This window comes from Heterodontus francisci, chromosome 35 (genome assembly GCF_036365525.1).
Source record: "Heterodontus francisci isolate sHetFra1 chromosome 35, sHetFra1.hap1, whole genome shotgun sequence".
Taxonomy (NCBI): Eukaryota; Metazoa; Chordata; class Chondrichthyes; order Heterodontiformes; family Heterodontidae; genus Heterodontus; species Heterodontus francisci.
Window position 1 is genome coordinate 35,425,076 of NC_090405.1, and position 22,968 is coordinate 35,448,043.

At 43.4% G+C, this 22,968-nt stretch overlaps 1 protein-coding gene across 1 annotated transcript in view; it reads left to right on the forward strand.

Moving 5' to 3' along the window:
• Positions 1-22,968, forward strand: part of LOC137350605 (fibrillin-1-like) — a 670,523-nt gene that overhangs the window by 623,398 nt on the left and 24,157 nt on the right. The window contains exons 58-60 of the mRNA XM_068015324.1: positions 3,496-3,621; positions 6,093-6,215; positions 19,343-19,459. Of these exons, the coding sequence (XP_067871425.1) occupies positions 3,496-3,621; positions 6,093-6,215; positions 19,343-19,459 (366 nt within the window). The remainder of the gene's footprint in view (positions 1-3,495; positions 3,622-6,092; positions 6,216-19,342; positions 19,460-22,968) is intronic.

The following is a 22,968-nucleotide window of genomic DNA, read 5'->3' on the forward strand; positions in this document are numbered from 1 at the left end:
AATAAAACCAGAAAATGCATTATCTGCATTTAAATAATGGAGGTAATGGGGCCAATGTTCCTCTTTCAGCCCTTTTCCCAGGGACTGGACAGGTGCAGTGCTATGTATTAACAAAAAAATGAGTAATTCTAAATTCCCAGTGATTCTAGCAGAATGTAATTTAAAACAAATAATGCTACTGTATTTTGTTTCAAAGACTCTTTAACTGGTTTTATGTGCAAATATGAAATATAAATCTACAACTTTGAAGCTACATAAAATGTTAATTTGTGAACCATAGGGTGAATTTACTCCTAGTGGGTGCCGTGCTTGAAGAAGATTCCGGTTTACAGAATCCATGGTGCACTGTTGGAGCACTGCCTCCATCTCATGCTCCCTTCTGGTTTGACACTCTGCTGGGAGCACAGAATCAATTACTTTACTTTTCTATGTACAATATTGCATCTGCCGTGTAATATTTCTGGATCTTAGGCTGGATTTCCCCACCTATGCCTGTTGATTATAATTGAAGTAATGATTCTAAATCACTATGGTCTCATAATCCCTCATGTTAGCACTGTGTAATACCTGCCCATTGTATATAATGTTTCAAGAACACAAATAAAACCAAAGTGTCCCCGGAAAAAGATTTGAAAGCAACAATTGGTAAATATGTAGAAATTGATGTGGGATTTGACTATTAAGCCATCAACCATAGTAAATGTATAAAAGAGATGCTACTGTGTAAATCTGATATGCACATTACGAATCTCAAATGGTGGAAATTATGTGATGCCACAGGTTCCAATATAAACATATTATGGGAGAGTCTCACACTGTGAAGGTGCTAGCAACTTATTTTGAAAGAAATCTGGCAAATTCCCCAAGTTGCCATCCCCATGATGTCACCATATGTACAACATTTCTTTAAACTGAGCCCCTTCTAAATTGCAAGAGATGATGCTCTCAGTGGCTAATAAGGGTATTTTGGAAATGTAAGGATTTATTTATTCAATTGTGCCGATCTGAATATCTGAGTTATTTTGGACAGATGCATCATGTATTCATTTCTAAAGGTTTATCCATATTTGAGAAAATATATCATCTCGAACCAAACAATTTCAATTCCCGATCACAGAATTATAATGTGTGAGAGTCATCTATTACTTTCAACATCTTGCGTCTCTGAGCTGGTATACCTATTCAGTTAAAATTCTGACTAGCAGAAACAGATTCTCCAGCATGAAGTGAGCAAGTGGATGATGGTCAAGTCACTGGGTTCTCAATCAAATAACACAGGATCAGAATTCATGGATCTGATAGTCCACTGACGTTGCTTGCTTTTGCAGAGAATGTGCAAGAGCTTAATTAGAGCTTCAAAAAACTGATGACGGTTAAATTGCCAACCTGCTACATTTTGGAGTTTACAACATACACCAGCTGTGCACTCGACATGCCCACTGAAACGAGATATTAAAGATCAGTTATGTTCTGGCCTAGCAGCAAGGATTTTCTTAAAGCTAACTGCTCAATTATTAAATTCCATTTGACTTCAATTTTATTGGGCATCTCCTCTTACTCTAAGAGATGAAAAACGTGATGCTAGGAAGGTCAAATGGCCTCAGAAGTGCACTGCCTTCTCTCACCATTACCCAAATAATCTTATCTACAGGTCCAGACACAGCCAGATGTAATTTCCATGGGGAACTGTTTTCACAGACTGAGGTTCAAAAGATAGCTTGTTATAGATTGGAGATTTTGACCTGTGTAGTAGTATTTGAGCATTCAAGAGAAATGGGCCATAGGACATCTGGCACTGGGACTCTACCGCAGATTTCCCTGGAATTATCATGTGCACTGGTGGACTGTAGAGATTAAGCTGGTGACAAATGCAGGTCAATTAAGAAATGCCAGCACAGATTTCCTGTTTAATTAACTTGCTGGAGTTTTTTGAAGAGGGAACAAAGAGGGTTGATGAGGGCAATGCTGTTGATGTGGTGTATATGGACATCCAAAAGGCATTTGATTCAGTGCCACACAGCAGACTTGTGAGCAAAGTTATAGCTCATGGAATGAAAGGGACAGTAGCAACATGGATATGAAATTGGCTGAATGACAGGAAACATAGAGTTTTTCGGGCTGTAGGAAGTTTTGTAGTGGAGTTCCCCAGGGGTCAGTTTTGAAACCCTTGCTCTTCCTGATATATATTAATGACGTAGACATTGGTGTACAGGGCACAATTTCAAAATTTGCGGATGATACAAAACTTGGAAGTATTGTGAACTGTGAGGAGGACAGTGTAGAACTTCAGAAGGACATAGACAAGTTGGTAGAATGGGCGGACAAGTGGCAGGTGAAGTTCAATATGGAGAAATATGAAGTGATTAATTTTGCTAGGAAGAACGTGGAGAGACACTATAAAATAAAGGGTACAATTCTAAAGAGGGTGCAGAAGCAGAGAGACCTGGGTGTATATGCATAAGTCATTGAAGGTGACAGGACAGGTTGAGAGAGCAGTTAATAAAGCATACTGTATTCTTGGCTTTATTAATAGGGACATAGAGTACAAGAGCAAGAAGGTTATGTTGAACTTGTATAAGACACTAGTTCGGCCTCAGCTGGAGCACCACACTTCAGGACAGCTGTGAAGACGGAGAGAGAGCAGAAATGATTCACGAGAATTGTTACAGGGATGAGGAATTTCAGTTATGAAGATAGATTGGAGAAGTACGGACTGTTTTCCTTGGAAAAGTGAAGGCTGAGAGGTGATTTGATAGAGGTATTCAAAATCATGAGGGATCTGGACAGAGTAGATAGAGAAAAACTGTTCTCATTCGTGAAAGGATCAAGAACGAGAGGGCACAGATTTAAAGTAATTGGCAAAAGAAGCAAAAGCGACAGGAAGAGAAAGTTTTTCACGCAGCAAGTGGTTAAGGCCTGGAATGCACTGCCTGAGAGTGTGGTGCAGGCAGGCTCAATTGAGGCAGTCAAAAGGGAGTTAGACTGTTATCTGAAAAGGAAGAATATGCAGGGTTACGTGGAGAAGGCAGGGGAATGGCAATAGGTGAATTGCTCATTTGGACAGCCAGTGCAGACATGATGGGTTGAATGGTCTCCTTCTGTGCTGTAACAATTCTGTGATCCTGTGATTTGTGCTGAGTTATCTGACCTTGGCTGAAGAGTGTTATAGAATGCTATATTTGCCCTCATCATCCCTGCAAAGGAGAGTTCCAACTTCAGATTGCTATGCAGTGACCCCACCTCCCATCTTTATTTATGTGGACATGAGGTGAAGATAGGATTGGGCTTGGCATACTTCATAGTCATATGGCCTGCCAGGACACACAGGAGAAACAACCAATTGGGAAAGGTAAGATGAAGGCAGTTGTATTACAGGAATTCTACTGTCATAAATCAGTACCTTCAGGACACAAGGATAGAAAACTATTTTCTGTTCTTTTAACACAATTTTATTATATCTGAACTACCTTTAAACAATATTTTATTTTGTTTCAGATATTGATGAATGTCAAGTTCTTGCAAACCTGTGTCAGAATGGACAATGTATTAATACTGTAGGATCATATCGATGTCTTTGCAAGAGTGGTTACACCACAGACCTCACTGGCATATCTTGTGTGGGCAAGTATTTAAAAATGTTTTATAGGTGCAAGGATATAGATCATACAGAGTAATAAGGATACATTAAGAAAATAATGGCTGCAAGCAATCAGCAACTTAATCAATGTATGTGGCAAATTATAATCATTCATTTTTGAACACAACATTAAACCTGACGTCAGCTAACATAAGGAACCAAACTTTTTTGATGATTCAACTATTTTGTAAATAATGCATACAAGTTTAACTTTACATGTTCACTATTTTCAAGTGCACAAAAACGGGCATTTAGGTAGCTTTAATGTAGTAAATGTCCCAAAACACTTCACAGCAACATTAAGAGAAAAATTAGAGGATGTAACACAGAACATTATAAAGGAAATTTTTGAAGATGAGAAGCAGCAATGCAGGGGCGTTCGGGGAAAGAGTTCCAGAGCATACTGCTGAGAGGCTGAAGCCAGTGCCACTCATGGTAGAAAGTTATGTTCAAAAAATAGTAACATGGTGAGAGGGAAGTCTAAACTGCTAGCAACTCGTTCTCACCTGAAAAAAGTGAAACTTTCAGAGAAAAATTGTCCAACTGATTCAATTTTCAGAGAAACTTTTAAATAGGCGCTCGACACTCTAGCACAAAGCTAGCAGGAAGCTATTTAAATATGCAAATTGTGGTCCTTATGCATAGTCGGAGCACAGTGGCAATTTTAATGTACAAGTGGACAAAGTATGCGCTGTGCAAGCTAGTCCCAATTGTACTGAGCATTAAGCTGCTTAAAAAGTAAGGCTAGCAGGAACATGTATTGTGGCATTGGACTTAAGTTGAAAATCCTACCCTTCCCGCGCAGCCCCCCACCCTCGCCGCAACCGTGCCCCAATAGGGTTAAAAGAGGTGACCGAGGTGTTGCCATGGTGAAATTTGTGAATGAGTAAGAAGACGTTGAATTCAATAAGTTGAAAGATGTGGATGCCATGAAAGTTAGCAAAAACTGGGCGATGGGTAAGAAGAATAGGATGCGTTGATAGAGTTTATGAATGGTGGGTTTGAGCAGGGTGGGGGGTGGGGGGCAGGATACAACACGGAGGAGTCGAGCCTCTAGGTAATGGAGGTGAGTGTAGAGGTTTCAGTGACAGTGAAAATGAAATAAAGGCAGAGTTGAGCGATGTCACAAAGGTAGAAATTGGCAGTTTCTGTCATGTATAGAATATGCATTTTTGAGCTCAACTAAGGGCCAAACAGGAAACCTTTATGTTCAGCCTGAGTGAGCAGCCAGAAAAGGAAATAGAATCAAGTTATAATGTGTAGAGTTTTTAATGGAGCGAAGAAGGGTAGTTTCAGTCTTGTTGGTGTTAATTTGGAGAAAATGGTAAATTACCACACCTTGGGGCCAGATTTTCAAAGGGCAGTGGGGTTGGGAACCGGAGATTTGAAGATCATGGTTCTGGAGGTCGTCTCTGGAACCCAACACCTCGGGGCAGTCCGCGATATTCAATGTCTGGACGGGAATATGGAAGCTGCTCGACTCCACTTAAGGGCCCGTTGAGCTCCTTTAGGAGCTTGTTAATGGGCCAGGGAGGTCGGCAGCACAATTTTGGAAGGGGGATTCCAGCAAACCCGAACAGTCTGGTGCAAGTTAGTGCACTGCTGTCAGGCCCCATCATGGCTGCCACTTGCCTTTGCCACTAATTGGGAACCGAGCTTGCCTCCTGCCCAGTCAGGCCATTAGCATTTAAAAATAGTGGAGTATGCGGGGTCAGGACCCGGAAATTATCCGGGTGCGGGTTCCCGACCCTGGTTTGAAAATCAAGCCCTTAGTGACAGTTAAGCAGTCAGCTCATAGATTGGTGGTTGTGAACTTGATAATACTGGAGAAGTGGATGTCACCAGCATGGATGTGGAAGCTGGATTCAATCGCTACAGTTAATGTCTCTGAGAAGAAACAAGTGGCTGAGGGGTCCGATGATAGAACCTTGGCGCATTCCCAAGAGAAATATTGGTAACTTGAAGAGAAGTCATTGTGTATTAAATTGATAAGTAATGGGACCAAGCAAAGGCAAGTGACACAGTGGTGCAGGAAGATGAAGTTGTTGAATGACAAAGAGTGACATGCTTATTGTTGAAAAGTGAAAGTTCACTTATCTGGTATAGTTGCTAATGTATAATTTGCACACATGGTTGACATTTAAGAGGAAGACAAATTGAGTTATTTAAAAGTTCATATTTGTCGAGCATCTGATAGATATCCTAACCTTAAGTAGCATGCACCTGTTGGGCAAAGCACATATAACTGTTATATATGCACCATTATTAGGTTTTACAGAGGATTTTCCTACAGATTATGCCTATTCTGGATAATTTTACTGCCCTGTAAATCTAATAGTTGCAAGTCTAGTTTTGAAACTTCTCAAAACTATTTTCCTTCTATGTTCTAATAACAACAGTGACACATATGGTATATAACAGCAAGTTTGTCATTTATACTTTCTTTCATTGCTAGATCTTGATGAATGTGTACAGGCACCAAAACCCTGTAATTTCATCTGCAAGAACACAGAAGGAAGCTATCAGTGTGCATGTCCTAGAGGATACTTGCTGCAGGAAAATGGTAAAAGTTGCAAAGGTGAATATAATATTAAGCTCTTGCATTACAAATACCCTAACCTGGTCCAAAGATTTATTTTCTCAATACTTATGTTCAGATAACTTAAATGAGTAAATAATTATTTTTAGCTACTGAAAACAGTAACTGTTATTGTAATGTTGAAAATACCACAGTTTAATTATCTGAAAGGCAGGCTGATTTATCAACGAAGTATAGTTAAACTCAAAGCTATCATGTGAGTATTAATGATAATGACAGGGCTGCTGCATTGGAGAATCAGTGTGTCATATTTCAGACGGTCAATTCCTTATCAGTTGCTGGACTGAATTTTATAAGCCCGCCACCGAAAAAAATGACCGCCCGCACATACCAATGGGCTGCCATAATTCCAAGAGCGGCGGCTCATTTAAATAGCCAGGGATGCCCCCCACACCACCCCTACCCCCCACCCCCGATCACATGGAGGGGGTGGGCTGTCCATCCCCAGCAATGGCATCAGCTGCCTGTGCGCAAGCACTGACACCATCTTTAAAAGGCCAACCAGGAAATTTATATATTTAAAGTTAAATGGAATTGTTTTTAAAAGATCTCTTTTGCCCCTCTCCAACCCCCGATAACAATTAAAATAATTATTTGCCCTTTCCCCGCACAAAACCCTTGGACTGGAATTTTACATCATCCCAGCGAGCCGGATGGTGCCAGGAGAGTGGCGTAAAATTGAGCCGGAGGCTCCAGGAGGTCTTCCTGACCCGCTCCTGCTTCCGCTCCACTTTACGAAGGGTGAGGGGGGGTGCAAAACAGACCGCCACCCCAGGCCAATCAAGGCCCATAAGTGGCCACTTAACAGTCACTTAAGGGCCTTCGCCCACCACCACGGGGATTTTACCCGTGGCAAGTGGGCATCCTCAAGCCGGGAAAGGCCGCCCAGCGAGAGTTGTCAGCCTCTCCGCGACCCTGGTGGGGGGGGGGGGTGGGTAGGGGGTGGTGCCTGGCAATCGGGCAGAGTGTGCCCGATTGAGGGCCGCCCCCGCTTCCCCAAGCACCCCCAGGACCCGACGCCCCACCCCCTTCCCCCAAACAACCACCCTTGCCACGCTGGGACCCAACCAATTACCCTGGTGAGGTAACCCAAACTTACCTGCAGTCCTGGCTCCATGTCCTCGGCTGGGCTGCAGTCCCAGCAGTGGCCACCGCTCCCGGTGGCGCTGCTGGGACTAAGAGCTGCTGGCCCGATGACTGGCCGGCAATTCAATGAGGCAGGACCTCCTCCCTCAACCGAGTGGAAGTCCCGCCTCGGAACAATTAAAGCCTGGGGACCCTTAAAATGTGGACGAATCCCCGGGCTAGGCGGAAGCGGGTTCACCACTGACTTTTATGTCGGAGGCCAGCTCCCGTCCCCCCGACATAAGATCCAGCTCTTAGAGTTACCATCTGACCTTTCCCTCTCAAACTGCACAAATTTTCACCTACAACCCTTCCCACCATCCCCTACACCCATGATGCTTATTTGACTTCGTTTGCTCCCCCCCACCCCCACCGCACCGATAAACTTACCTTCCCCGCCCCCCACAAGTGTTCTGCCTCATTTCCCAGACGGGGATCTGAAGGCGCGGCAGTGCTGGCCGCCAGGGTGAAGATCGCAGCGGGACATCAGGAGGGGATGTGAAATTAATTAATTCAGATATTTTAATGTAGTTAAATATTTAAATTGCAATCAAGTCACCGAGCGGTGGGGGGACCGCCATGAGGCCTTGCCGCCGCCGGTAATATTGGGCTGGGCCTGCTGGTGTCGAGAGCCATCTTCAGGACCACCCCTCCCCCCACTACGGATCCCGACGTCAAGGGCACCTTAAAATCCAGCCCACTGAGTTTAGTCATTTAACTCCAGGAAGACATTCATTCCCTGGCACTTCCTTGCAGCTAGTTGAAATTGAGATTTGACAAGGTTTGGCATGCATTAGGACACCCACTTTCTCTGTTATAGATACTTTGAAAGAGAATTTAAGGCAGCTGAGGATGAAGACTGGGAGCAGAAATTCTAGTAAATTCTAAGGAAATTACCAAAAAAACATTAACAATATCAGATGATGTTTCAATTGATAATTTATAGAGGCTATGATTAGCCACTTTTTAGTATGCTGTTCTCCAGTTATTTCGAACTCTTAATGAAACAATTGCTGTAACACAGCTCAAAATGGTTGAATAAATATTCCTTTCCACTCAATAAAACTTCCCAAAGTCAAATGCTTCCAAAATTATAAATAAACATTAGTGGGAGACCCTACCATAGACTTTTTCTCATCTTTCACACATAAGGCTCCGTCCAGCTCTCTTCCTTGGTGAAAGAGGAGTTAGTTGAGACACTGGAGAAGCTAAAAATTGATAAAGGGGAGGTACTAGATAGGCTAGCTGTACTTAAAGTTGATAAGTCACCAGGACTGGATGAGATGCATCCAAGGATAGAGAGAGAAATAAGGGTGGAAATTGTGGAGGCACTGGCCATAATCTTCCAGTCTTTCTTAGATACAGGGGTGATGCCAGAGGACTGGAGAATTGCAAATGTTGCACCCTTTTTCAAAAAAGGGTGTAAGGACAAGCCCAGCAACTACCACCACCTGGGTGGTGGGAAAGCTTTTAGAAACAATAATTCAGGACAAAATTGGCAGTCATTTGAACAAATGCGGATTAAATAAGGAAAGCCAGCGCCAATTTGTTAAGGACAAATCATGTTTAACTAACTTGCTTGAGTTTTTTGATGAGGTGTGGGAGAGGGTTGATGAGGCCAGTGCGGTTCATGTGGTGTACATGGACTTCCAAAAGGTATTTGATAAATGCCACATAACAGGCTTGTCAGCAAAGTTGAAGCCCATGGAATAAAAGAGATAGTGGCAGCATGGATCCAAAATTGATTGAGTGACAGGAAAGGGTTGTTTTTCAGACTGGAGGAAGGTATATAGTGGGTTCCACAGGGGTCAGTGCTAGGACCCCTGCTTTTTTTGATATATATTAATGACATAGACTTAGGTGTACGGGGGACAATTTCAAAATTTTCAGATGACACAAAACTTGGAAGTATTGTGAACTGTGAGGAGGTTGGGATAGACGTAGAGAGGACATAGACTGGCTGGTGGAATGGGTGGATAAGTGGCAGATGAAATTTAAAAGTGTGAAGTGATTCATTTTAGTAGGAAGAACAAGGAGAGGCAATATAAATTGAAAGGGGATGCAGGGATAGAGGGACTTGGGTGATATGCGCACAAATCATTGAAGGTTGCTGGGCTGGTTGAGAAAGCAGTTAATAAAGCATACAGGATCCTGGGATTTATAAATAGGGATGTAAAGTACAAGAACCAGGAAGTTATGTTAAACCTACATAAAACACTGGTTCGGCCTCAACGGGAGTATTGTGTCCAGTTCTGGGAACCGCACTTTAGGAAGGATGTTAAGGCATTAGAGAGGGTGCAGAAAAGATACACGAGAATGGTTCCAGGGATGAAGAACTTCAGTTGCATGGATTGTTTGGAGAAGCTGGGCCTGTTTTCCTTGAAGAGAGGATTAAGAAGGGATTTGATAGAGGTGTTCAAAATCATGAGGGGTCGGGACAGAGTAGGTAAGGAGAAACTGTTCCCATTGGCCAAAGGATCCAGAACCAGAGGACACTGATAGAACAAAGAACAGTACAGCACAGGAACAGGCCATTCGGCCATCCAAGCCTGCGCCGATCTTTATGCCTGCCTAAACTAAAACCTTCTGCACTTCCGGGGACCATACCCCTCTATTCCCATCCTATTCATGTATTTGTCGAGATGCCTCTTAAACGTCGCTATCGTACCTGCTTCCACCACCTCCCCCGGCAGCAAGTTCCAGGCACTCACCACCCTCTGTGTAAAGAACTTGCCTCGCACAACCCCTCTAAACTTTGCCCCTCGCACCTTAAACTTATGCCCCCTAGTAACTGACTCTTCCGCCCTGGGAAACAGCTTCTGACTATGCACTCTGTCCATGCCGCTCATAACCTTGTAAACCTCTATCATGTCGCCCCTCCACCTCCGTCGTTCCAGTAAAAACAATCCGAGTTTATCCAACCTCTCCTCATAGCTAATGCCCTCCAGACCAGGCAACATCCTGGTAAACCTCTTCTGTACCCTCTCCAAAGCCTCCACGTCCTTCTGGTAGTGTGGCGACCAGAATTGCACGCAATATTCTAAGTGTGGCCTAACTGAAGTTCTGTACAGCTGCAGCATGACTTGCCAATTTTTATACTCTATGTCCCGACCGATGAAGGCAAGCATGCCGTATGCCTTCTTGACTACCTTATCCACCTGCGTTGCCACTTTCAGTGACCTGTGGACCTGTACGTCCAGATCTCTCTGCCTGTCAATACTGCTCTAAGGGTTCTGCCATTTACTGTATACTTCCCACCTGCATTAGACCTTCCAAAATGCATTACCTCACATTTGTCCGGATTAAACTCCGTCTGCCATTTCTCCGCCCAAGTCTCCAACCGATCTATATCCTGCTGTATCCTCTGACAATCCTCATCACTATCCGCAACTCCACCAACCTTTGTGTCGTCCGCGAACTTACTAATCACACCAGCTACATTTTCCTCCAAATCATTTATATATACTACAAAGAGCAACGGTCCCAGCACTGATCCCTGCAGAACACCACTAGTCACATCCCTCCATTCAGAAAAGCACCCTTCCACTGCTACCCTCTGTCTTCTATGACTGAGCCAGTTCTGTATCCATCTTGCCAGCTCACCTCTGATCCCGTGTGACTTCACCTTTTGTACCAGTCTGCCATGAGGGACCTTGTCAAAGGCTTTACTGAAGTCCATATAGATAACATCCACTGCCCTTCCTTCATCAATCATCTTTGTCACTTCCTCAAAAAACTCAATCAATTTAGTGAGACACGACCTCCCCTTCACAAAACTATGCTGCCTCTCGCTAATAAGTTCATTTGTTTCCAAATGGGAGTAAATCCTGTCCCGAAGAATCCTCTCCAATAATTTCCCTACCACTGACGTAAGGCTCACTGGCCTATAATTTCCTGGATTATCCTTGCTACCCTCCTTAAACAAAGGAACAACATTGGCTATTCTCCAGTCCTCTGGGACCTCACCTGTAGCCAATGAGGATGCAAAGATTTTTGTCAAGGTCCCAGCAATTTCTTCCCTTGCCTCCCTCAGTATTCTGGGGTAGATCCCATCAGGCCCTGGGGACTTATCTACCTTAATGCTTTGCAAGACACCCAACACCTCCTCCTTTTTGATAATGAGATGACTGAGACTATCTGCACTCCCTTCCCTTGGCTCATCATCCACAAAGTCCTTCTCTTTGGTGAATACTGATGCAAAGTACTCATTTAGTACCTCGTCCATTTCCTCTGGCTCCACACATAGATTCCCTTCTCTGTCCTTGAGTGGGCCAACCCTTTCCCTTGTTACCCTCTTGCTCTTTATATACATATAAAAAGCCTTGGGATTTTCCTTAATCCTGTTTGCCAATGACTTTTCATGACCCCTTTTAGCCCTCCTGGCTCCTTGCTTAAGTTCCTTCCTACTGTCTTTATATTCCTCAATGGATTCGTCTGTTCCTAGCCTTCCAGCCCTTACGAATGCTTCCTTTTTCTTTTTGACAAGGCTCACAATATCCCTCGTTATCCAAGGTTCCCAAAACTTGCCAAACTTATGCTTCTTCCTCACAGGAACGTGCTGGTCCTGGATTCTAATCAACTGACGTTTGAAAGATTACCACATGTCAGATGTTGATTTACCCTCAAACAGCCGCCCCCAATCTAAATTCTTCAGTTCCTGCCTAATATTGTTATAATTAGCCTTCCCCCAATTTAGCACCTTCACCCGAGGACTACTCTTATCCTTATCCACAAGTACCTTAAAACTTATGGAATTATGGTCAGTGTTCCCGAAATGCTCCCCTACTGAAACTTCGACCACCTGGCTGGGCTCATTCCCCAATATCAGGTCCAGTACGGCCCCATCCCTAGTTGGACTATCTACATATTGTTTCAAGAAGCAGTCCTGGATGCTCCTTACAAATTCTGCCCCATCCAAGCCCCTAGCACTAAGTGAGTCCCGGTCAATATGGGGGAAGTTAAAATCACCCACCACTACAACCCTGTTACCTTTACATCTTTCCAAAATCTGTCTACATATCTGCTCCTCTACCTCCCGCTGGCTGTTGGGAGGGCTGTTGAAAACCCCCAACATCGTGACTGCACCCTTCCTATTCCTGAGCTCCACCCATATTGCCTTGCTGCAGGACCCCTCCGAGGTGTCCTCCCGCAGTACAGCTGTGATATTCTCCTTAACAAGTAATGCAACTCCCCCACCCCTTTTACATCCCCCTCTATCCCGCCTGAAGCTTCTAAATCCTGGAACATTTAGCTGCCAATCCTGTCCTTCCCTCAACCAAGTCTCTGTATTAGCAACAACATCATCGTTCCAAGTACTAATCCAAGCTCTAAGTTCATCTGCCTTACCTGTTATACTTCTCGCATTGAAACAAATGCACTTCAGACCGCCAGTTCCGCTGTGCCCTGCAACATCTCCGTGCCTGCTCTTCCTCTTAGTCTTACTGGCCTTATTTACTAGTTCCCCCTCATTTATTTCACTTGCTGTCCTACTGCTCTGGTTCCCACCCCCCTGCCACACTAGTTTAAACCCTCCTGAGTGACGCTAGCAAACCTCGCGGCCAGAATATTTGTGCCCCTCCAGTTTAGATGCAACCCGTCCTTCTTGTGCAGGTCCCATCTGTCCCTGAAGAGATCCCAATGGTCCAAATATCTGAAACCCTCCCTTCTACACCAGCTGTTCAGCCATGCGTTTAGCTGCACTATCTTCCTATTTCTAGCCTCACTGGCACATGGCACAGGGAGTAATCCCGAGATTACAACCCTAGAGGCCCTGTCTTTTAACTTTCTACCTAACTCCCTAAACTCCCCCTGCAGGACCTCGTCACTCTTCCTGCCTATGTCATTGGTACCAATGTGTACCACAACCTCTGGCTGTTCACCTCCCCCTTCAGAATGCCCCCTGTCCGTTCAGAGACATCCTTGACCCTGGCACCAGGGAGGCAACATACCATCCTGGAGTCTCTTTCACGTCCACAGAAGCGCCTATCTGTGTCCCTGACTATAGAGTCCCCTATAACCATTGCTCTTCTGCGCTTTGTCCCTCCCTGCTGAACAACAGTGCCAGCCGTGGTGCCACTGCTCTGGCTGCTGCTGTTTTCCCCTGATAGGCCATCCCCCCCAGCAGTATCCAAAACGGTATACTTGTTAGAGAGGGGGATAGCCACAGGGGATTCCTGCACTGACTGCCTGCCCCTTCTAACGGTCACCCACCTATCTGCATGCACCTTGGGTGTAACCACTTCTCTAAAACTCCTGTCTATGACGCTTTCTGCCACCTGCATGCTCCAAAGTGCATCCAGTTGCTGCTCCAACCGATTCATGCGGTCTGTGAGGAGCTGCAACTGGGTACACTTCCTGTAGATGTAGTCATCCGGAACGCTGGAAGCGTCACGGACCTCCCACATCTCACAGGTGAAGCACTTCACCCCTCTAACTGACATTTCTAGCACTAATTAATAAATTAGTTTGAAATAAATAAATACTATTAAATCCTTCCTAAATTGTTATAATTAACTATATGGTCCCTGGTGCTAGATTCCTGTGGCGCAGGGGCAGCACAGTGGTGCAGTGGTTAGCACCGCAGCCTCCCAGCTCCAGCGACCCGGGTTCAATTCTGGGTACTGCCTGTGTGGAGTTTGCAAGTTCTCCCTGTGTCTGCGTGGGTTTTCTCCGGGTGCTCCGGTTTCCTCCCACAGCCAAAAGACTTGCAGGTTGGTAGGTAAATCGGCCATTATAAATTGCCCCTTGTATAGGTAGGTGGTAGGGAAATATAGGGACAGGTGGGGATGTGGTAGGAATATGGGATTAGTGTAGGATTAGTATAAATGGGTGGTTGATGGTCGGCACAGACTCAGTGGGCCGAGGGGCCTGTTTCAGTGCTGTATCTCTAAATAAATTAAACTAAATAAAAATATTAGATGCTAACTAAATACAGTAATCTCCTCCCTCTGGTTTAGTTACTCTACTTATTAATTAGTTAATTAGGGTTTTAATCAATTTTTATCAATGTTTTATTTTCAAATTCAGTAAAAAAAAAATTCCCTACCAGCCAATCAGGTCACAGCTTTCCTATGACGTCACTTTAAGCTTTTTTACCAGAGGTAAGTTTTTTATACTTACCAGTCCGGAACTCCGCCCTCCGAGTCTTCTCCCAGTCAGCTGTGCTGTTTGGAAGCTCTGGGATCCCCTCACTCTGAGGACAGGTAGGAAATGAAAGGAGCTCCTCGCTCCCTCCTTACCGAACTTCCTCAGTTACCAAACTTCCACTGTAGCACTCTAATGCAACCCAAGTCAGCACTCCAGTGCAAACAAAAGATCTAAGGTGATCGGCAAAAGGACCAGAGGCCAGAGGCGACTTGAGGAGACACTTTTTTACGCAGCGAGTGGTTAGGATCTGGAATGCTCTGCCTGAGAGTGGTGGAGGCAGATACAATCAAAGTCTTCAAAGAGAATTGGATAAATATCTGAAGAGAAAAATTTGGAAGGTTGTGGGGAAAACGTTGGGGAGTGGGACTAGATGAGTTGCTCTTGCAGAGAGCCAACATAGACACAACGGGCCGAATGGCCTCCTGTGCTGTAACCATTCTGTGATTTTATTATTCTATTAGCTCTAATGCCTCTCTGATTGAGGCAACACTGTCTGCAATATCTACGACTCCATCAGACTGAGTACATCAGAAATAGGAGCAGCACTTGGCCCATAGCCTTGTATGCTATGGTGTTTCAAGTGCTGATCTAAATACTTCTTAAATGTTGTGAGGGTTCCTGCCTCTACCACCCCTTCAGGCAGTGTGTTCCAGATTCCAACCACCCTCTGGGTGAAAATGTTTTCCTCTAATCCCCTCTAAACCTTCTGCCCCTTACCTTAAGACTATATCCCCTGGTTATTGACACCTCCGCTAAGGGAAAAAGTTTCTTCCTATCTACCCTATCTATGCCCCTCAAAATTTTGTATACCTCAATCAGGTCCCCCCTCAGCTTCTCAGCAAACAACCCTAGCTTATCCAGTCTCTCCTTACTGCTGAAATTCTCCAGCCCAGGCAACATCCTGGTGAATCTCCTCTGCATCCTCTCCAGTGAAATCACATCCTTCCTATAGTGTGGCAACAGTACTCCACCTGTGGCCTAACTAGCGTTTTATACAGCTCCGTCATAACCTCCCTGCTCTTATATTCTATGCCTTGGCTAATGAAGGCAGGTATCCCATAGGCCTTCCTAGCCACCTTGTCTACCTGTACTGCTGCCTTCAGTGATCTATGGACAATTACACCAAGGTCCCTCTGACCATCTGTACTTCCTAGGTTCCTACCAACCATTGTATATTCCCTTTCCGTGCTAGTCCTCCCAAAACACATCACCTCACACTGCTCAGGATTATATTCCATTTGCCAGGTGCTTGATGGCTGGCATGGACACGATGGGCCGAAGAGCCTGTTTCTGTGCTATATAACTCTCTGACTGTAAGCCTGCTCCACCATTTATTAAGATCATGACTGTTGTTCTACCTCAACTCCACCATATCACTCTCCTACCCTATCCCCATATCCCTTGATTCCCTTACTATCCAAAAATCTGTCGACCTCTGTCTTGAATGTACCCAACGACTGAGCATCCACAGCACTTGGGGTAGAGAATTCCAAAGATCACAATAAGAGCAAAATACTGCGGATGCTGGAACTCTGAAATGAGAACATAAAGTGCTGGAAATACTCAGTCGGTCTGGCAGTATCTGGGTAGAGAGAAACAGAATTAACGTTTCACATTTGTGATCATTCATCAGAACTGGCAAAAGTTAGAAATGTAACAGTCTTTCAGCACGAGGGAAGGTCTGTGATGGGACAGAGGGGGGAGAGATTAAATGACACATGTCATGGAACAGAATGCAAATGGAGTGCTAAACAGTTATAGTGAAAGGCAAAGTATGAGTCCAGAGAGAGTGCTAATGGCAGAATAACGAACAGCTCTGTACGAAAGCAAAAACATGAAAAACAAGTTTAAGACTAGAACATGGTTAAATAAATAAATAATGGGGCTCATGGTCTGAAATTGTTGAACTCAATATTGAGTCCAGAAGGCTGTAGAGTGCCTAATCGGAAGATGAAGTGCTGTTCCTCAAGCTTGCGTTGATGTTCACTGGAACACTGCAGCGGGCCGAGAACAGAAATGTGGGCATGAGAACAAGGTGGTGAATTAAAATGGCAGAATCCAAAGGTTACAACACTTTTGAGTGAAGACATTTCTCCTCATCTAAATTCTAAATGGCTTACCCTTTATTTGGAGACTGTGACCCCACCCTCCCACAGTTCTCAATTCCCCAGCAAAGGGCAAAACAATCTGCGGCATTTAATCATTCATACAGTTTTCATAACATTTGGCAAGATCTTATAATCCACATTCAGTAATAGTATTTACACCCAATTCTTTAAATCCTGTCAATCCCCTTTGTTTTTATAAGTTAAGCTTATGATACCTCTCCTTATCGGTGGGGACAGACCTCCCTCATGTTTCTACTTAAAGACATTTAAAAGAAATGGACTTGAAATCTCTAAAAATTCTTTAAAATTCTGCAATCAGTCCATTGAACCCAGGGCTTTGTCCCCCTTTCATTCCATTTATTGCTAATTTTAGAGGAAAAACAGTTGAATGCATGGCAAATTGGCTAAAAAGTAAAAAATAGAGAGTAGGGTTAAAGAGTGGTTATTCAGAACTGGAGGAAGGTAGAAAGTAGTGTTCCACAAGGATCAATGTTGGGACCACTGTTATTCATAATTTAGATTCATGATTTGGAATCAATAATAACTAACTCTCAGAATTTGAAGATGATACCAAACTGGGGCATATAGCTAGCTAACGTAGAGGAACAATGTAGCATAATACAAGAAGATATGGGAAAACTGGAAGATTAGGCAGTTAAGTACAATTAAACTGTAACATAGATAAATGAAAGAAGCATAAATGAAAGAATCCAAAACTAGGAACCATAAATACCAGATAGTTACTAAGAAAAACACAAACATTAGAAAATAAGAAACTGAATAGGATAGAAAAGTTAAAGGATACAAGTGAACAAATTATTAAAAGTAGCATTGCAGGTCAGTGAAGCAAAAAATACTAACAAAGCACTGGGATTTATTTCTAGTGGGTATGAAATTCAAAAGTAGTAAAGTTATGTTAAAATTGTTTAAATACCCTGCACAGGTCTGGTCTCAATGTTATAAAAAGGAGAAAAAGCACTGGAGAAAGGATGGTATGGGAACAGAGATTACAGCTATTAGGAAAAATTGAACAGGATTTGCCTTTTTTCTTTAGCAAAGAGAAGACTTAGAGGAGACCTGATAGTGGTGCTTACAATTATGAATGGGTTGGACAGATTAGGTGTGGAGAGAATGTTTCTATTTGTGGGAGAATCCAAAACTAGGAACCATAAATACCAGATAGTTACTAAGAAATCCAATAGGGAAATAAGGAAAAATTTCTTTACTCAGGGAGCCAATAGAATGTGGAACTCGCTACCACAGGAAGGATTTGAGGCAAATAGCTTACATAAAGGGAATAGAAAGATATGCTGAAAGGCTGAGATGAGGTAGATGGAATGAAAGGGGACTCGTGTGGAGTGTAAACACCATCTCCAACTAAATGAGCCAAATGGCCTGTTTCAGCACTATTATTCTATGTAAATTCTATATAAATATAGACCATGTAGGACTAAATGTTTTTACTGAAAATCTCTTATCAGAAAAGAATTAATGAATTAACAAGAATTACCATATTTATTTCATTATCAGTAATTTTTATTATCTAGTTTTCAAATGTGAATTCATTTTATAGATTATGAACCTTGTATCCTGATTGACAGACACATGGGACTGGATTTTCCTCTGCTATCCCACTGAAAATTGGATGGGTTAGTGGCAGATGTGGCCAGCAAAATTGGGCAGCACGGCCTACCACTACCTCACCACACTATCCTGAATTCTCTCTTCTTGCTGCAGCCCCTGCCAAGGACCACTGTTTGCCAGTCCTTCCCTAATGCATCCAATTTCTGGCAGCGAAGCGAGGCCCTGGTTCCAAGCCCAATTCCCTCCAGCTTGTCCCTGATTGCACTGCTCCACGGAACCGCCAGATGAAATCTAGCAGTGCTTGCAGGGGTAATAAGGCCCCTGATAGAGGGAGAAGGTGTGTTGTCAAGGCCTTCAGACAGAGATTACTTGAATTCTTCAGGGCTCTTCTGCCTATTTAACGCTGTTGCTATCACTTAAGGTGCTGCAGGCGTACTGTTACTACTAACTTTCCTGGGGTCCACTGGTCAGATTACTCCTAGGAGCCTGCCGTGAATGTCTGAAGATCCCTGACTCATAACGGGGCTGGAGCTATGAAGAGATCAGGGAGACAGGCCTAACTCCCACCTTGATACTGTAGGGGAGAAAAAAAGAAATCTAGCCCTTGGTCTATTAATCTGGGCATTTGCTTGGGCTATTTTCCACTGGGCAGTCAAGCTAATTAGCTTAAGGGTTTAAATTTACCACTAGCTGGAATTAAACAATGTCCATCTGAAATCATGATTCCCAATGATGGTGAAAGTAACCAGGGACGTCTGGTCTGGAGTGGAGTATATGGACTGGATTTTTGTTTTCCTCTTCCACCTCCCCCCCCCCACCACCACTCCCACAACCAACCTCTCCCCCAACCCCCTCTGACAGTTGTAGTAAATGAAGAACTAGAGCTCTAGAACTGCTTCGAAGATTTATTTGAAAAATAAATAATTTGGTCTACTCAAAACAATGTTGTAACATGTGTTTTAATTGGCTTCAACAGTGCTGCAATGTTGCATGTTTTAATCATAAACTGGTGGTGATTACTACTGACCCACTTCTCATGTAAATGAAGTGGCCACAGGACCATTAGCCTGTAGTAAAAACATAGGTCAGTTTGTTTTTTAATTTTGCTCCATTATGGATTAAGCTATTGCTTTCTTTTTTCAGACCTGGATGAATGTGCTACAAAGCAGCACAATTGTCAGTTCCTTTGTGTCAATACTATTGGTGGATTTACATGCAAGTGTCCCCCTGGTTTCACACAGCATCATACAGCATGTATTGGTAAGTCATTGACTGGAGGTGGAAAGAAAGCAAGGAGGGAGAGTTGTTGGAGAACTTAAACTACAGATAATATTTGTGCATCGGCACCATTGTAGGCGCTAAGCATTATGAATACAGAAAGTTATACCTTTTCGAGAACAGCATCGAATATTGGTTCCCAATAGTTTACAAATATACCTGATTGTCATATTAGCAGCTCTCAATGTAATACGTTATTTCCAGTCATCTTTAATTAGAACAAATTCATTTCCTGATCTTTAAATCGCACTTGCATGATGATGTGATCAATATTGAATCTACAGCCTAAGCAGGGTATTGGGGAAAGTGAGAAGAAGGTCCACATGCTGGAAGCTGTGACTGCTTAGAAATTCATTTGAGACAGTTGCATGAAAACTATTTATTTTACAGCAACATACTCAAATAACATATACATTTGGCATTATAGTGTTGTATCCTTTTAATCTGCATATATTCCTCACAAACATCATTGCATAAAGGAGTTTACTTCTCTTAAATCAAAGCCACTGAATTCAGATTATTGGATAATTTCAGTTTTCTTGCACTTTGCTGTGTTATGTTGCTAAAATCGATTTTTCACTGTAAAAAGTGACTTTGTTTTCAGGAATAGCCTGTAAACCATTTATTAGCATCCAAAACCAGGATTTTCTGTTGTGCACAAACATTATGGTCCATATTTTATGGTCAGCTGGAAAGGAACAGCTCTTACAGTTCACCTTGAAAACAGCTGCCCACAAAGTTTTAGCAGGCTCTAGACCACCAACCTCATCTTTTCCAACATCACTTTGAATTTGGAAACATCTACAGGGGATCTGTTGGGTCTTTGAACAGGCCAGGCAGCAGGGAGACTGATCAAGGAATCAGATTGAAAAATTCTCACAGGTGGCAGAGCGCAAATTAAAAATCAGGGAATATAAATTACATTTAAATCACTGTACAGAAAGCAAATAAAGATACACATGGGATTAAGGAGAAAACTTAAATAGGAGAACACAATTTTTTTTTAAATTCTATTTTTAAAAATCTGCAAAATGTAAATTTTCTTCTGCGCGAATGAGACTTCACTCTTATAAAATTAATTTTTCAGGGCCAGAGAGGTTGTTCAGCAGTACTTATGACTTAGTACGCCATTTTTCAATGGTTACTCCTGATTGAACAAGGCTTTAATTTTTTCATTGGTCTTTACAATGAGAATAGTGAGTAAGTAGTTTAAATTCACATCAGTCAGTGAGACCATGTTGATTCCATCAGCAAAGACTGCAACAGCGCACCTTGTGGAGAAGCAGGTCATCTCTTACAGCAGCTTCTGGATTTTCCCGTTTAACCGTGCATGTGCAGATGCTGGAAGTTGCCGTCAGTTTTATCACAGAATCATAGAATTGTTACAGCACAGAAAAAGACCATTTGACCCATCGTGTCTGTGCTGGCCCTCCAATGGAGCAATACACGTACTACCACTTCCCCACCCTCTCCCTGCATCCTTGCACATTCTTCCTCTTCAAATATTTGGAAAATGTAGAAAAATCTACAGCACAGAAGGAGGCCACTCTGCCCATTGTGTCTGCACCTACCGCTAAATGAACCATCTAGCCTAATCCCATTTTCCAGCACTTGGTCGGCATCCCTGGAGATTACAGGACTTTAGGTGATTATCAAAACACCTTTTAAATGGGTTGAGGGTTTCTGCCTCTACTACTGTTTCAGGCATTGAGTTCCAGACCCCTACCACCCTCTGGTGAAAAAACCTTCCCCCATATCCCCTCTAATCCTTCTACCAATCATTTTAAATCTATGACCCCTAGTCACTGACCACTGTACTAAGGGAAATAGGTCTTTCCCATCACTCTATCCAGGCCCCTCACAACCTTGGACACCTCAATCAAATCTCCCCTCAACCTCCCCTGTTCCAAGGAAAACAACCCCAGCCTATCCAATCTTTCCTCGTAGCTGCAATTTTCCAGTCCTGGCAACATCCTCGTAAATCTCCTCTGTACCCACTCTACTGCAATTACATCCTTTCTGTAATGAGGTGGCTAGAACTGAAAACAGTACTCAAGTTGTGGCCTAACTAGTGTTTTATATAGCTCCAGCATAACCTCCTTTCTCTTATACACTATGCCTCAGCTAATAAAAGAAAGTACTTCACATGCCTTCTTAACCACCTTATCCACCTGTCATGTTACCTTCAGGGATTTGTGTACATGCACTCCAAGGTCCCTCACTTCTTCTACACCTCTTGGTGTCCTCCCATTTATTGTGTATTCCTTTGACTTGTTTGACCTCCCCAAATGCATCACCTCACACTTCTCTGGGCTCACAATTCTCTGAATTCCATTTGCCACTTTTCTACCCACTTGACCAGTCCATTGATATCTTCCTGCAGTCTACAGAATCATAGAAAGTTTACGGCACAGAAAGAGGCGTATCATGTTTGCACCGGCCAAAAAACAAGCCACCCAGTCTAATCCCACCTTCCAGCATTTTGTCCTTAGCCCTGCAGGTTACGGCACTTGAGGTGCATACCCATACACCTTTTAAATGAGTTGAAGGTTTCTGCCTCTACTACCCTTTCAGGCAGTGAGTTCCAGACGCCACCCTCCCCCACCACCCCCCCCAACTTCTGGATGAAAATTCTTTTCCTCATCTTCCCTCTAATATTTCTACCAATCACTTTAAATCTATGACCTAGTCACTGACCTCTCTGCTAAGGTAAATAGGCCCTTCACATCCACTCTGTCCAGGCCCCTCATAATTTTGTGCATTTCAATTAGATCACCCTTCAGCCTTCTCTGTTCCAAGGGGAACAACCTCTGCCTATCCAATCTTTCCTCATAGTTGCATTTTTCCAATCCCAGCAACATCCTCGTAAATCTCCTCTGTGCCCTCTCTAGTGCAATTACATCCTTTCTGTAATGAGGTGACCAGAACTGCACACAGTACTCAAGTTGTGGCCTAACCAATGATTTATACAGTTCCAGCATAACATCCCTGCTGTTATATTCTACACCTCGGCTAATAAAGGAAAGGATACAGCTTCCCTCCTCACTATCAACCACGCAGCCAATTTTTCTGTCGTCTGCAGACTTCTGATGCTCTTAAAGTCCAAATCACTAATATATACCACGAAAAGCAGGGGACCTAGTACTGAGCCCTGCAGAACCCCACTGGAAACAGCCTTCCAGTCGCAAAAACACCCGTGAACAATTACCCTTTCTTTCCTGCCACTGAGCCAATTTTGTATCCAGCTTGCTACATCCCCTGGATCCCATGGGCCTTTATTTTTTTAACCAGTCTATCATGTGGGGCCTTGTCAAAAGCCTTGCTGAAATCTCTGCAGACCACATCAACTGCACTACCCTCATCAATCCTCCTGGTTACCTCCTCAAAAAATTCAATCAAGTTGGTCAGACACGATCTTCCCTTAACAAATCCACGCTGACTGTCCTTGATTACTCCATGCTTTTTGAAGTGACAGTTTATCCTGTCTCTCA